Raw genomic sequence first — 17,086 nt, 5'->3', positions numbered from 1 at the left:
TGCAGTTATTTTTAGTCCGATACAGTTTCTTTGTATTTTGTTGCTTGAGGAGAGGTGTGTCCAGGTGCAAGCACTGCAGTAGTGCAGCAAAGGGTCCCAGATCCCAGCTTGTCACAATCGCACTGTGTTTGCTGTTCCCTGGTTACTGAGTCACTATAACAGTAACTGCATATGAATGGTTAGGACTTGCACAGTTGGATCACAGTGGTCCCTGCATTGTGACTTCACTGCTAACCGAACACACCTTCTGAGAGGCGGTATGGCAGGAAAAGGGATAGGCCTGGGGAGTATCCCTGGCTCTGCCTCACACATGTGGGGTTTGAGGCATGTTTTCTTCGTGCCTCAGTTTCCTTATTAGTAAAAGGGGCATGATAATACCCAGCTCACGAAGGTGCTGTGAGGATTAAGACATGCAGAGAGCCCAGCACGGTACCTGGCACAGAGCAGGTAGTCAAGACATTTTGGTGCACTATCTCCCCCAAGAAGAAATATTAACATACTTTCCCCTCACTCTCAACCGTGTCTTTTTACTAAAAGAAAATAGAACTCATTAGTATGACAACAAGGAAGAAATACTGATATTCTTCAATTAGTATACTTATTAAATATGCAATCTGTATTCATTCAGCTCATAGTTATTGAATACCTACTAGGTGGAGGTGTCAGAGAGATGGATTCCATATATCTCTATACACAGACACATATATATACATAAAAAAATATATAGAGACATATCCATATGTATAATATACGCACACATGCATATAGACACATACACATATGCATGTATATACACAAGTATGTATACATACATACATATACATACTCTACACAAATATATATACATAGAGAAACACACACATATATGACAGGTGGTTGTTATTCAGTACTTTTCTTTAAATTTTACTCATTTGAACTGCAAAGACAATGCTTATTGTAACAATTTAAACATAAAAGTAACTAAAGTTTACTAATCCATACTTCCCCATTCCTATTCCCACCATTCTAGTGTAACCAATTTTTAAAATAATTTGAAGTTGAAAATAAATTTGCTATGAATTTTTTCCATAATCTTTTTTTTTGGTATACACCACCCCCCTACGGGCATATTCTACAGACCACATTCTATTAATATAACTTTCTCTTCTTTTCTGCTTCACTTAGCACTAATGCAGACATTTTTGAAGCCAATACATCTCACTCATCTATTAGTTTTCAGTAACTCATAGCATTCTGCAGGATGGCTGTCCCTTTCCAGCCATCCCCCTGGTTATGGTCATATGGTGTTTGGCTGTTGAAGGAGATGCTGCCATAAACAGTCTTTTGTAAAAATGTAAATACTGGTACTTCCACTTCTTTTGGAGCCTCCAGCAGTTTGTAACCCAAGAATGAACAAAGCCAAGCAAATAATAATAAATAAGATACCCCAACTTTTATTGGCATACCTACCATGTACCAGACACTGCAGTGGTGTGTACAAGCTACGGACGTGAATGAGACTTGGTCTGACCTCAGACAGTTGTGGTCTCATGTCAAAACCAGTATTACACATGCTGTCTATCTTAGGTCCGTGCTGAAATCTTCCTAATGGTGCTTAAGCCAACCTCTACTCCAGCCTTAGATTCTAACAAGTTCCATAGACTCTGGAGCAGTTTTGCATCCAAAGGCCTTTCAGGCAGCTTCCTTCCAACCTATGCAGCAGAAAATACAAGAAGTTCCCAACTAAATCACAGATGTTAACTTGCTTTTCTAATTCGGTCAGTAACGTATCTGATTGCTCACAGTTTGCTCCATCATCGTCTTCCAGAAGCTGAAAGTGAGAAAGAAAGTTTTCCCAGCAGAAAGCCATGTTTCTCCTATCAGGCCTTTGACACCCGTTTCTGCGATGCACTTACAAGTAGATTCTAAACTGCTTCACATGAAAGAACTGAAGTTACAAAACCAAGTTAAATCATAAGATAACTTTTGAAAGCACGTTGAATGGGATTCAACAGATTTTTTAAGCAGCTGTGAAATAGTGTCACCAGAATTGTTTTTACTCTTGGTGATTTTACTGCAAAAATGTTTAAATGCTGTGGCACCCGTGGAGGTGTGCAGCTCGTGTCTGCTTGAAAAAGCCACTTACTGTTCAGCTGCCAGGAGTGCAGGTAGCTGCCAGCCTCCTGCTGCAGCGCCTTCAAGATCTGCCTCGGCTTTCTCGCAGGGACCCAGCTCTTTCTGGCAGCCCCAGTCAGTGACTGAGCACGGTGGGATGCTAGGGCCTGGGCCTTTCTGGAACGGTCACTCTTTATTCTGAAGCTCCTCATTGGGTTAGATGAGACTGTCAGGTCTGCATCAACCAGGTCTGCACTGCAATCTGGGCCTCTCCTTGCCCACTCCTGCTTCCTCCTTCTTTTCATAAAGTCAGGTCTGCACCATGATCTGGGACTTTGGCAATCCTACTTCTCTCCCCTTTATCCTGCACAGTGCCTGCTAACTTACCTTCCTAACTCCTCAGTTTCTGTTTTCCGAGGGACCCAATAGACACAAACACTTTCAGGGCAATGTAGGAACATAAACGCTATACATCTCATTCAGAGGACTAAAGTACCTGAACGTATCCCATAGCCCCTGGACATTCTTGCACTAGGCTCTGCTAAAAATGAATTATGATTCTGCCACAGTGAAACTGACCATTTCATTTCAATTGTTCAGCTGGGATACAAATGAAAAACCAAACCTGAGGAAAAACAAACCCATACAGAGTCTGAAATTTCACTTTAGTTACCCATGCTGAGATCCGAGGTAAAGAACATATTTGGGTATTCCTTCTGTGTTTGCCGTGAACTGCTTAGCGCTGGGATGTCACAGTTACAGTGAGAGGACACTATTTCCTTTCTGCCACCTTAATCACCGTTCCACTTGGAGCACCATTGTTCTTGACAAGCTGCCTCCCTTCATGGTTCCACAGACAGAAGGAAGTGAGTAATAATTGCGTTCTTGTTGCAGGAGAGTTTGGAGAGGTGTACAAGGGGCGTTTGAAACTTCCAGGCAAGAGGGAAATCTACGTGGCCATCAAGACACTGAAGGCTGGGTACTCGGAGAAGCAGCGACGGGACTTTCTGAGCGAGGCGAGCATCATGGGCCAGTTCGACCATCCCAACATCATTCGCCTGGAAGGCGTGGTCACCAAGAGTCGGCCGGTCATGATCATCACAGAGTTCATGGAGAATGGCGCTTTGGATTCTTTCCTCAGGGTAAGAGCAGCTCAGCTCACCTTTACTCCTCAGGGCAAAAGCATGGATGATGCTGGCACTGCTGGACGCTGGCAGACCGTAGTGGGCTGGGGAGAAGTGTCCGTGTGAGGACAACCTGCCGCTCAGGAATCCCTGATGAAATGCGGGTGGGCGTTGAAGATGTTAGCGAGGTTAACAGATTTGCTGCTGAAAGGAAAGAACAAAGCAGAGCATGTGGACCCCTCTGCAGTAGGACGGCATCGAGCCAGGCCTGGATAAGTGCTTGCTGGTTGAGTAAGAGTGAATAGAGGAGGACGGAGAATGGTCATCGGTGTCATTGAAGAGACTGAAGAGACTTCCAGCCGCTACGCTGTCCTGCGTGATTCACGCAGATGCCAGTGGCCAGCTCTGCCTCTTCCCCAGCATAGACGCCCTCCCAGATAGCTCTCTTAGTTCACAGTTCAGAGATAAAACAGGTTGCCCTTTTCTGACGCCTGGGCATCCCGGCCTCTGAGGAGGCACTTCTGCGCAGGTCAGGGGAAGAGTGTGTCACAGGCGTCCACAAGTCTTTCCTGGAGTTGATGGAGAACTATGGCTCCCAACCACCTGCGGCAGAGGTGCGGGTCCCTGAAGGCCTGTGGCCAGGTGGTCTGTAAAGGACCGTTGTCAGAACATGCCCACATGCAGCCACAATGGAAGCATTTTCACTTCTGTGAGGCATCCCAGAGGTATTCAGAGAGGGGGTGAGTGAGCGTGGCCAAGGTGCTCATGTCTGGAGGGTAGAAGCTGTCTGACCACAGGCCGCAGAGCAGGGCCTGCCTCGGACCAAAGGGGCAGCTGGGCAGCCTGGGAGCAAGAGGGTGCAGGGAGCGGCATCAAAGAATGGGGCAGGACCTTCTGAGCAAGGGCTTCAGAGTAATACTAAGTAGCCAGGTATGCATATCACCAAAGCTACCAAACAGTAGCTATGGCTGAAGATCAAAGGACCATTTGTAGAGTCTCATTGAAACAGTCATGAGGTGCCCTGTGCTGGGAACTGGGTCTATATTGATGAGAGAGACATTGCTCTAATTCTGTGGAACAAATCACCCCAAGATTTTAGTGACTTAGCCCAACAGCAATTTGGTTTGCTCACAAATCTGCAAATTGGGCAGGTCTCGGTGGAGACCTCTCTGTTCCCTGTGTTGTCAGCAGGAGCAGCTCAAGGGCTAAGGCCTGGAATCGTCAGAAGCCTCATTCATTCATCTGTCCCATGGTTGATGCTGGGTATCAGCTGGCATCTCTCCACCTGGCTGACTAGGTCTTCCTCACAGCAAGCTGGGTCCCAAGAACAAGCATCCCAAGAGTAGAAGGCAGAGGCTGTATCAGTTTTGTAACCTAGCCTGAAATGTCACACAGCATCCTTCAACCACATTGATGGACCCATCCAGATTCAAGGGGAAGAAACATGCCCCACATCTTGATGGGGGACAGCAGCCTTCTTACACATAAGGGATGGGAGGTCCTGTTATATCCATTTTAGAGAATACAACCTGCATAAATGCCTCTGACCCCCAGGACCTTAGTGCCCAAATCTTCCAGCAATCATCTGCCTGGATTATACTTTTTGTTTCCGTACATGAAGTATAGAGGTATCACATAAAGAAGAACTGAAACCTTCCTGAGGAAGCCAGGGAAGCCTTCAAGGAAGAGAGAGAATTTCTCTGATATTGGAGAAGGAGGAATTTGCCAGACAGGTCAGGAATGGGCAGGTAGGCTCACAGAACAGTGGAGCTGTGTGTGCATAGGCCAAAGTCAGCGTGACCTATTCGGTAATCTGTCAGCAGCTGCCTGGTGGCTCCAAAGCTCAGAAGCAGAGCTTAGGGGCTGCAGTGTGGAAGGGGAGCTGAAGACGTGTCTAGAAGCTGCATGTGTGCATACTGAAGCCACCTTTGCAGGGGGAGCACACACGTTATGCCTCGTCTGGGTCGTTAGGCAGTAGTGGCTTTTGTTTGGTGGGGTGTGGGACAGCTGATGTAGGTGATGGGCCCCACGTACTTTGCCTGGTACAGCCTCCTTGAGGGTGTGGGTTATGCTTTGTATTTTGAAACCCCAGTACCTAGCACACTGAGCACCGGGTCGAGGCTAGTTGAATGAAGAACGGTTTCTGGAGCAAAAGCGTTTGGGCATGGCAGGAGAGATGGAGCCTGCTGAGTGTACACGGTCTCTTGTCCTTGTAGCCAGACCTCTTGTGTCAGCCAAATAAACGTGAATAGGAGGTAATGTTAGAAGGAAAAGTATTTTCTGGAGCCAGCCTCCGGACCTATCAGGAGTCAATTATTTCCTGCAAGTCACTTGTCTGTGCTTCACAGAGACTCTCAACGCGATCTGGAGACTGTGGTCAGACTCTTTCCCTGGAACGCACAGGTGAACAGGAAGATTCATTCTCAGGAGGCTGCGGAAAATCAGAACCCCGCACCGCTGCTCTGCACACACCTGTTCCATTTTGGGGGAGCAGAACATGGGGGCAGGTTGGATGCCAGTGATTTTTCATGACAATGCGGCCCAGGCAGTGGGAGAAAAGCTAGGGGCGAGAGAGGAGCACAGGGAAATAGAGGGGAAAGGATGGCCAGAAGGGAGCGGCCAGAGCAGGCAGTGCTGGGAGCTGAGGGAAATGAAGCATGTCCGACTCCCCGCCCGGCACGGAGGCAGGTAATCTATAAATCTAATTTCAGCCTTACTACCAAACCCTGGAGCATAGCAGCATTAATTGATGTATTTGCTTCTTGATAAAATTGAAAAGTGGGTCATCAGTTCCGTCCTGCAAGGTCCATCTTCTGGGAGGTAGTATACTTTTAAGATCACCATTCAGAGAAGAAAGGAAAAAGGTTAGTCTTCAATTTGTGCACCTGCTTCCTCCCCGACCCCCCACTGTTCCTTTCACACCAGACGTGGTGGCTTTGGAGAGTGACCACAACTCCAGCTCTGGATCGGTGTCTCAGAGGCTCTGGGCATCGAGGGTCCAGGGAGCACATCGGAAAGGGCTTCTCACAGTCTGCTCGCTGCTCCTCACTCATTGCAGGACTCAGAATTCTTCACATTCTGGAGGGATTGGAAACACCATTATTCTTTAACCACACATTCAGTAGGTTCATAATTATCCATTTTTTAAAAAATGTCTGTGCCATGGGTTAGGTAGACTGCAAATCCATAATTAAATACTTCCTTCTTGGCACTCAGATTCAGGGGATTCAACCTGGTAGCTCTTCCATAATCTTAGGCACAAACCCTGAAGCCCTCCTCAATGCCTTATGCCTTAGCCAAGAAGGTCGACCTGCTCCATAAGGCCTTCGTGGCTAAAGCTTGGCCTTGTGGTTACTGCTGGTTCATTCACAGATGGTCATGACTGAAAGACTCTTGGAAGTCACTGAGCAATGTCAAATGGGGACATTTATCATTCATGGGATGCTCATTCATGGGCTGGAGCTAGAGGACAGCAAGCCAGTTGTCAGAAAGAGAATACCAGGTTGCAAGTTCTGAGACTGAGGCCCAGCTTTGGGCTCTGCTATGAGTCACCCTGTGGCCTTGAGCAAATCCGTTAACTCAATTTCCCAATCTATAAACTAAAGGCATTGAGCTGGATGATTTTGAAAGGGCTCTTTCAGGTAAGGAAAAAAAAAAATCTATGATTCATTCTCTTCAAACAAATCAAATAAGGGTTTCATTTCCTAAAGTGGGTTTGTCAATGAAAGTTGAAATACCTAAATCCTTCCTGGCTAATAAAAGGGCCAGCAAGTGGCTTCAGTGAATTTGCAGAAAAGCAATTTCAGCAGAAAGCACTTCATGAAAGGAAGAAACTTTAAATCACTTCACCCAGCCTGTATTTCCTCTACAAACTGTGTTTTACCATGTGCTCAGCATAGAATCACATCCTTTCCCAAAGTTCTAAGAAATCTGTTTTTCTTTTTCTGTCTTGTTTATCTTTGTATGCTGATGCTCATATCTCTGAAAGTTCTTTTTGGGGAGTTTATATCAATGAAGTGAACATAAAACAGCTGGACATGTCAGAAAATCTTAATATGTTTATATCTCTAAGTTTCCAAGATTATGGATGCAACAGGTATGACTGTCTTATCATGATATCTGATTCTCCTGCAGATTCTAAAGAAAATGTGTTGTAGAGTCAGCATTTTCCAGTGGAAAAGGCACTGGACAAGAATTATAAAAGATTCAGATAAAGTAGCATATTTGTGGTATACATTTCTACTTTCTATTTCTATGGCCATGGCAGACATCATAAATCAATCATAGATCTTCTTCCTACAAAGCTTATACACAGACTTCTCCACACAACATTTGAGACAGCCATTACCAATTGATCAAAGATGAAATGTAAATGGAGAAGCAATTTGCTGTTTGGACTTAGATTCTTGTTATAACTCAAAATCACACAGAGTGATTTAAGGATGATCACTTAAACTTTCTGGACTTCCTTTATCTTCTCTATGAAAACAATGTAATATTGCCTGCCTTGCCTACTCCACAGGACTGGGGTTAAGGATGAAAACATATTCCATGAAGTATGACTTGCCACTCAAAGGCCAAGAAGGGAAGAAATCAGAGTTTGTAGATTAATTGATCCTAATTTCAGGCCTGCATTATTAGTTCCTACTACAGTTAGGGTGGGGATGATTATTACAGATGCCAAACTGCTGAGCTCAGAATGCCCTGTGAACTAAGCTCTCTGAGGGCAGTGATCCTAGGATGTCTGCCCCACACACCCAGGAAGCCAGGAGGAACCTGCAGTCCTCGTCCAAGGTGTCCTCCATCTCTCTCACCAGGCATCTGGGGTTCATGGGAGAGCTGATCTGTGAGACATTATGGCCTTGCTGATAATTCCAGCAGTCATTGCTGCTGTCTTAGTATTCATGGGGCACTGAGCTAAGCCCTCCACATGTATTATCTCATTTAACCTTGAATCTCAAATCTCAGGAAGAATGGGCACTCTGTTCTTATTTTACAGATGTGGGAATCACTGCTCTGGAGGTTAAATAACTTGCCCAAGAGCATGTAGCCAGTGAGAGACAGAGCCCAGACCCACCATGGTCTGTCTGGCTCCAAAGCCTGAACTTTTAATCACTTTTTGCCGTTTGTCGACACCAGAATCTATAAGATGACTGATCTAAACATTCAAACAAATCAGAAAATGAAGCAGCTCAGTGAAGTCTTTAATGACTTAAAGTAGAAACATAGACACAAATCTGCAAAAGCTTTCAACACTGCTCTTGGAAAAGCTGCTTCCAACCAGCACCGGTGCCCTCCCCAACATCTGTCTACAAGTGGGCTTCTGTAGGGAGACATTTATTTTTAACCACATTGTTGTCTCCACTTACAGAGGAGAAGGAACAAACTGAATTGAAAAAATCTGACCCTTGGGACATGTGGCTGAAATATATTTTCTAATATACGGAAGTCGTATGACAACTTTCTGGGGAGGCAGATCCCTAGAGACCTACTTAGAGAAATTATGGTGCTGGGGAAATCTGGGCTAGCTTCTCAGGGAGGTGTGGAGTGAAGTTCATTAGTGAGCAAGATTTGCATCACTCACGGCACATCCAGCTCTGGCAGATGGGCACCATGTGCTGAAAACCAATCAGTTTCCAAAAAGCAGCTCTGCACTTTCTTTTGGAGTTGGTTAGAAGCAAATATTGCAGAGGAAGCATTCTGGGCAGATTGGGAGGTGGTTAAGGTTTGAGTGAGAACTTGGAACTTGGAGTATGTCAAACTCAGTGTGTTTGGGGGTCCTCCTTCTGGTGGGGGTTGGGGGCTCAGGAAGGAGTGGAGGGAGTGCCAGTTTGCTCCACTCCTTCAACTGAGCGAGGGGCATAACCAACCCTCGGGCTTGCAATCTTGCATGAGGAACAAAGTCTTCAACAGTTCATGCTACCGTTGTTAGACTTTTCAATTGTTGGATTATTTTCCCCTAATAAATAGTGTATTTTTATAACAGCTCTTTTATTTTTCTTTACTTATTTTTGCATAGAAAATTACTTTTGCAGGAGCTCATGCATAAATGATGTGTCCCATACATATTAGTGAGACAATAATGCATGTGAGTGCATTGGGTACCATCTCACAGACAGTAGGTGCTCAATAAATGGGAACTCCTCACACTGTTTATGCTTCCTGCATTTCACAGGAGGACCCTGGGGCAGAGGGAGGGACTGCCTTGCCCAAGGTCTTTGTTCAGCAGTAACTGGACTAGCCCAGGGTGCCCCGCCTCCTCCCCCCTCTCCCCCACTCAGAGCATCTCAATGCTTGGGCCATGCTCTGTTTACACAATACAACTCATAACCCTTTAGGGAGCAGCTGGGGCTGGACTAGTTGGGAAAATATGTTCTTGGCAGCATGGCCCAAGGTCCGCTGATGTAACCAGTGTGTGCAGAGCCCAGACTCAGGGGCTTTGGGGAGGTGGAGGAAGGCACACATTCACTCACAGAAGAGCCTGCCCTCTAACCATGGAGGAAGGAGGGCATCCAGGTAAGAAATTGTGATTGGAGAGAAGGCAGCACTTCAGGCTGGCAGGAGGAGGGGCAGCTACAGTTCCCATTCACTGGGAGGGAGAGTCCACAAGCCAGACACAGTGTGTGCGCTTCTCCTGACCATCCAGCCTTCTGAGGCAGGTGTGTTATCCACTGTCGAGCAAGACACCATAAACATTTAATTCTGGAGACAAGAAGAGATGTACCAGCCATTCATCCAGCATATGTTTATCGAGCTACATCTGTCTACTCAAACGTTCTCAGCACTGGGAATGCTATGGTGACTGCAAGAGGGAGGGTTCTTGTCTCAAAGAGCTTAGAGTCAAGTAGCAGAGACAGACAGACAGACACACACACACACACACAACTAAACTTTGTGATACATGCTAAGAAGGAAAATAAGAGCAGGCACTGAAGGATAGTAGTAAGAAAGTGCTAATTATGTGGGGGGGAGGGGACTGGCTACAGAGACATCCTCTCTGAGGGAGTGACATTTAAGTGGATACCTAAAGCAAGTAGGTGTTGATTGTGGGGAAAAGACAGAGGGAACAGCATGTGTAAGGGCCCTGAGGCAGGAAGGGCTTGGCCAGGGAGAGGATTGAAAAGTCGCCAGTCACTGTGGCTTTAGCGCAGGAGTGCAGGACAAAGTGGCATAAGGTGAGGCAGTAGCTGATCCCATGGGGCCCTGTGGGCCACACTGAGGAATTTGACACTTTCCCTTAATGCAGTGGGAGGCCGTTAGAGCGCTTCAGTGATGTGACCTGATTTCCGTCTTACGAGGATGGCTCTAGCTGCCCTTAGAGAATGGATTGGGATGGGGGCAGGTGGAGGGAGGCTGTTACAGGTGACGGATGATGATGAGTTGGTTAGAATGGTGGCAGTGAAGGTGGAGAAGAGTGGATGGCTTTGAGACGTAATTTGGAGATGAAATCCACAAGACTTGGCAAGGAGAAGGCAGAGTGTTCAAGGAGAGGGAGGAGAATGGGAGTCAGAAGGGAGAAGGCAGTGGGGCCCTGGCACCTCAGCTTCTGCTTAACCACTGAAGCCCATCTTGATCTGGTTGCCCTTGGTGTCTTATTACAGCAAAATGATGGACAGTTCACGGTGATCCAGCTGGTGGGGATGCTGAGGGGCATCGCCGCGGGCATGAAGTACCTGGCCGAGATGAACTACGTGCACCGGGATCTGGCTGCGAGGAACATTCTGGTCAACAGTAACCTGGTGTGCAAGGTGTCTGACTTTGGCCTTTCCCGCTACCTCCAGGACGACACCTCAGACCCCACCTACACCAGCTCCTTGGTGAGTCCTTCTGCGTCTTCTCGGGTCAAAGTATGACAGGGATGAAAGGTGGCTGCTCATGGCAGGGACCCATGGCAGACAATACTGGGAGGGACTGGGACCAGATCTCATCTATCCACTGGGGGAAGCCAGGTGCTGGGCGGAATATTCATCCAGGAGAAATTACAGTAGCTGGTTGTCCAGGCAAGCGTTGGGGCATAGGCTGTGAGAAAGGGTCAGTGTCTCCTCTGAAGCCATGCTGTTCCTGGCCCATGAAGAGGACATTTTGGAAAGGATGATTTGGGGGAATCCAAACATTTGGACAGTGGCATTGGAGACAGCTGTCAGCAGGGAGTGGGCTGCAGTTGGGTTGAGCACTGTGATACCAGGTAGACTCCTGGTCCTCTTCTCTTTCTCCATCACTTCCAGAAAGCTTTAAGTACCATCTACATGATGAGTACTCTCAAATTTGTATTTCTTGCTCAGCCTCCCTCCCTACAGCCCAAGCAGCTTAATCATCTGTGTCCAGCTGCCTAGTTCACACAATTCCCTTTAGAACTTTCACAGGTCCAAAATAGAGCTCTTGATTTACTCTCCAATTTCCCCTCCCCCATCTCTTCAACTCAGTGGTTGCACCATTCAACTAATGACTGAAACCTAGGAATCAGTCTTGAGTTCTCTCTGTGCCTCCCCATCCGTGCCCAATCCCTCAGCTACTCCTATAGGTTTCTATAAAGTCTGTCCCTTTCTTCCCACCTCTGCTGTGCGCCCACCCTATTTCTAAGCACCATTCTTTTTCACCTGGACTGTTACAGTAGCTTCCTAGTTAGTCTCCCTGGTTTCCTTTTGTCGTCTTACATCTATTCCCAACAACATCCAAAGTGATTGATCTTCCTACTTACCTACCTACCTATATTCCTTAAGCTTGTAGAAGCAATACATAACTATCATAAAAATCAAAACAATACAGAGGAGAGGAAAGACTAACTCAGAACCTACAATTCCCTTGAAGCAAGGGTTGGTAAATTTTTCCTAAAGGGCCATATAGTAAATATTTTAGACTTTGCTGGCCAAGAGGCCAAATGAGTATATTATGCACATGATTATATAACCATTTAAAATGTAACCCTTTAAAAATGTATGAACACCACCCTTAGCCCATGGGCTGTAAAAAACCAGGTGACCTGCCAGATTTGGTGCTTAGGCCATAGTTTATCAAGCCCTGTCCTGAAGCATCAGTTTCAACAATTAGATGTGTCTGCTTTCACACTTTTCTCTTTGTTCAAAAATTTGAAAATTTTCATTTTATAAAAATGGGATCATACTATGCCTATTTCTCTGTGTCTTGTGTGTCTCTTGGGGATTCTTACTACAGGTTGCTGCTTTGAAAGCCTGTAAACATTCACACTCCACTAGGGATGTACGGTGCCCATCGTCCAACATCCTCACCAGCATTGAAAGTAATCAATATTTTAAAATTTGCTAATCCAAAGGTGAAAAATGATACCTCATTTTGTTTTAATTTGCATTTTCAACTGACTGCTGGAGATATTACTGTCTTTTTGCACAGTTACTGGGATTCATGTTTCTTCTTTTGTTAATTATCTGTACATATATTTACCTATTTTCTTATTGGGTTATTATTGGGTTATTTTCTGGTTTCTTAGAAATTTATAGGAATTCTTTTTATGTTAGAAATGTTAACTCTTTTTCTGCCATATATGATACAATTAGTTCCTTCACCTTTTTCTGTACAAAAAAAATACAATTTTTTTTAATTCAAAAGAATACAATTGTTCTTTTGATATTGTTTATGATATCCTTTGGCTTGCAAAATTGGTTCATACTCATTTAGTCAAAAATATCTATCTTTTCCTCTACTTATTGGATTTTCTGGTTTATTCTAAAAGTTCTCAGAGTTATAAAATGTCTTTTGAAGGGGGTTGTCCTATATCTAAATAGTTAGTACACCTGAAATGTATTTATTTTTCCCAAGATTTTAGTTTGAAAAATTTCAAGCGTACAGAGAACTTGATAGAATTTTGCAAAAGACAGCCATATTCTCACCACATAGATTCTGGAATTAATATCTAGCTATGTTTGCTTTACCATATAACTATTTAATCCATCCCTCTGTCTATTCATCACTCCATCCTATTTTGTTGATGCATTTCCAGATAAGTTGCAGATATTAGTACACATCACCCCTAAACTCTTCAGCATACACATCTTTAATAAGAGTTAAATATTTTTTTATAGTTCTTTCCTTGATTAAGGTAAAATTTGCATATAAAGAAGTGCACAAATCTTAAGTGTACACTTATAGAGTTTTAACAAATGCATGCAACTGTGTGACCCAAAATCCTATCAAGATAAAGAACATTGTCATCATACCAGGAAGTTCCCTCATGTCCCTCCCCAACCCCACACCCAGAGGCACCCACTGTTCTGATTTTTTTTCTTGAACTTCACATAAGTGGAATCAGGATGCTCTTTGTGTCTGGCTGCTTTCTCTTAGCATTCTGTGTGTGAGATTCATTCCTATTGTTGTGTGCAGAAGTAGTTTGTTCTTATTTACTGTAACATTCCATTGTTTATTTATCCATTCTCTTGTTGATAGACACCAGGGCTATTCTCAAATATGTTTTTGAATATGTGTTAGGACATATATTCTTACCCTGTTTTCATACAGGTGAATAGATAATTATACCAACACCATTTATTGAAGATATTTTCCATATTTTATTGAATCACATGTTATCCTTGTCATATGTTAAGTTCCTTACATAAACTATGTTTTGATTCTCAACTCTGCTCCATTGATCAACTTAAATTCTTATGCCCAACCATATTGTTCTAATTATAGTAACTTTATCAGAAGTTTTACTATATGATTACAAGAATTTTAGCAAGAGTTTTACTGTTTAGATAAAGTAAGTTATTCTTCATTCTTCTTTTTAAAAAAATTCTTGGCTCTTTTCAAATTTTTTTTTTTCAATTTAAGATCACTTTGTCTGGTTCCAAAACATGCAGTGATACATGTACACTCACATATGGATTTTGAATGCAATTCTACTCTACATTTGGAAGGACTAACGTTTTAATGACCCTGAGTCACCTAAATAATAATGTGAGTCAAACATACAATCTCTATATGTCTTACATTGAAAGTTTCTTAAGTGAAATATTACCCACATTACTTTCTTGCACACAGTATTTAGATCATTTGCTGTGATTTTGTGTTTCTTCTAAATGATGAAGCTTATAAACTAAACCTAACAGCTTTCAGGATCCTTCACATTTTATCATATTATTCTTCCATATTTTGCCTTTTATTCAAAACAGAGAAAATTATCATGTTTGCTGATTAAACAATTGATATTTCTAAAAATGCAATTTATTCACATGAAAAATATTTATTGATCATCTGCTATGTACCAATCCTGGGCTACAATCTAGAGGCACAATTAGGATTGAAAAGAGACAGCATTACTATTCTCACATTATTCACATTTGAATGAGGAAAAGGAAGATTAATCAGACACATACACAAATAAGTGCATAATTGCCAGTTGAGATAAGAGCCACTGTGTTCTGTGAGAGCATGAAGAAAATAATAAATAAGAAAAATAGCCTGACTAAATCTAGGGGAATTAGGAGGGCTTCCAGAGGAGGAGATGGTGCTCTAGCAGAGATTTGAAGAATAAGTCACCCAAATGAATGGGGCAGGTTAGAGCACTGAGAAACATAAGCAGCACATACAAAGGCTCTGTGTCAAATGAGAAGGTGGAATTTTAGAGGAGCTGAGAGAGGACTCCTGTGCTTGACATTTGGAGAAAGAAGGGAAAGTGACCAACGAGGTCAGCAGTAGTTACATCGGGCAGGGCCTCCTGGACGCATGTAATGGAATTTACCTCCTTAGAGCAATGAGAAGTCATTCAAGGGCTCTGTGTGGGGTGGGGGTGGGCGGTGGGAGGGGTGTACACAGATGCACACACATGACTCAAAGGTGATGAATTTGCATTTTAGAAAAATAACCTGGTTTTTCTCTTGCTTTTCCTTTCCAATATCTTCCCTCCCTTTTTTATAAACAAAACAAACAAAAAAACTTTCTTGGCTTTCTTCCTTCTTTCTTTCATCCAAAAGTCATTTGGCAAGCCCAATCAAGGTAGATGTCCTGATCTAGAGAGGCAAGCCCTAGCAGGGATCAGGACCCATGGGTGATGGGGCTGGAAGGCCAGCACTACTGGAAGATTAGCTATAGACAGGGATATTGAGAAATATATTGGAGACCATGGGAGCTTTTGGTAAAGGAGGTACAAATATGGAAAGCATGAAAGCTAGAATGAATTATGTGATATTGAATTGGAATTGGAGGTATCTGTGAGAACTTGTGGTTTTCAATATATAAGGAGATAGAGAAATAAATAAGAGCTGAGAGTGCCTGTACACAATGGTACCTGTGTAGCAAAAAGTACACCTGGCACTCATATCTTGGATTCTGTATTCTCTTCTACACTAAAAGCACCCAGGACTCATTAGAGAAATGGCCCCTTCCAGGGCCTGAGCAGGAGAAGTATTAGATGAACCCAGTACAACTTTATGTGCCAGAAAGTAAGAAAGTACTCAAAGAATGATGGGAATATGTCAAAAGTACACAATACCCAGTTTAAAGGACTTCCCAATGTCCAAATATAGTATAACATGAACCTCAAAATATATACTGATGGTAACAGGTTATAACCTATTGAATAAGATAGTAACTATGGAGTCCACACTGATATGAATATGAATGAATAAATAAGAGAAGATAAAGCTTTTCCCAATAGTGGGAAGAATGGTGTTAATAGAAAAATCATTATTTGGTGACCATCAGATTAATAGTTAAGAAACATGTTAATACTTGGGGTTAAACTGGAGAGAGAATGGGGACTTTACATAGCCTCAAAGTATTTCCCCCAAAATATTAATTACAAAAGGGGAGAAAGTAACTTTACAGAGAAGTCTGGTAATACCATCTGAATCAAAGATTAGAGTTCACACCACCAATAACAGACATTGTGTGCCACTGAGAGTATGCAGTGAAAGAACATAGCATTTCAGATACTCTGTTCAAAATGTATAACTTGGATCTTATCATGAGGAAAAATCAGACTAATTAAAATCGAGATACATTCTATTAAATGCCTAACCTATGATCTTAAAATTTCAAGGTCATGAAAGTTAAGCAGACTGCCAACTGTTCCAGATTGAAGGGCATTAGAGAGGCATGATAACCGGGTAATATTTACATATGATCCCTAAGAGGGCATTTCTGTGACAGTTGTTAAGAATTTGAATGGAGTATCTGGATGAGGAGTGTATAGTCATTCTTTGTAGTATTCTTGAAACTTTTCTAGACATTGAAACTGTCTCAGAATAAAATATTTTTTAAAAACATTTACCCTGGCTGAAGTGTAGAGGACAGATGGGGGAGGCAACAGTAGAAGCAAGATGTGTCAGGAGGCCATGGGTAGTGGGAGTGAATGAAGCCCAGGAGGATCAGGGGAGAAACGTGGAAAAGACTTGAGAGTGGGTGATGCTTAGGGGTGAGGGTAACAGAGGTCCAAGGATGACACCTGATATCTGGACTCTGTCTCTGGATGGATGATGGTGTCATTCCCTGAGAATGGGGATTCTGGAAAGGAACTGGTTGGAGGAATAGAAGGATTGGGAGTAAATTGTGGGTTTAGTTTAAAGCAGAGTCTCTCAAATTTTGGTGAGTATCAGGTTTACCTGGAGAGCTAATAAGGAACACAGAGGAACAGACTCATGAAGTTGAATAGAGTCTGGGCCTTTGTATTTTCACCAAGATTTCCCAGATGATTCTGTTACAAAATTTGTAAGACACTTGTTTAGAATATTTTGACTTTTATGTGCTGGTAGGATATCTAAGTAAAACTGTTGAATAGGCAGCTGGAAATCTGGGTTTGGAGCATGGAGGAGAAGTCCAAATGACGATGTGTATTTAGGAGTCATCAGCATAAAAACAAGAATCAAAACGGAGTGTAAATGTACTTGACTTGGAAGAGA

At 43.3% G+C, this 17,086-nt stretch overlaps 1 protein-coding gene across 1 annotated transcript in view; it reads left to right on the top strand.

Moving 5' to 3' along the window:
- The window catches only part of EPHB1 (EPH receptor B1), a 420,917-nt gene that overhangs the window by 362,718 nt on the left and 41,113 nt on the right, over nt 1-17,086 (top strand). The window contains exons 11-12 of the mRNA XM_059920279.1: nt 2,989-3,236; nt 10,820-11,035. Coding sequence (XP_059776262.1) covers nt 2,989-3,236; nt 10,820-11,035 — 464 coding nt within the window. The remainder of the gene's footprint in view (nt 1-2,988; nt 3,237-10,819; nt 11,036-17,086) is intronic.

The sequence above is a fragment of the Balaenoptera ricei genome, chromosome 4, assembly GCF_028023285.1.
Source record: "Balaenoptera ricei isolate mBalRic1 chromosome 4, mBalRic1.hap2, whole genome shotgun sequence".
In the NCBI taxonomy this organism is placed as follows: Eukaryota; Metazoa; Chordata; class Mammalia; order Artiodactyla; family Balaenopteridae; genus Balaenoptera; species Balaenoptera ricei.
Note: the sequence above shows the minus strand (reverse complement) of the source record. Positions and strands in the feature narration are given on the sequence as shown.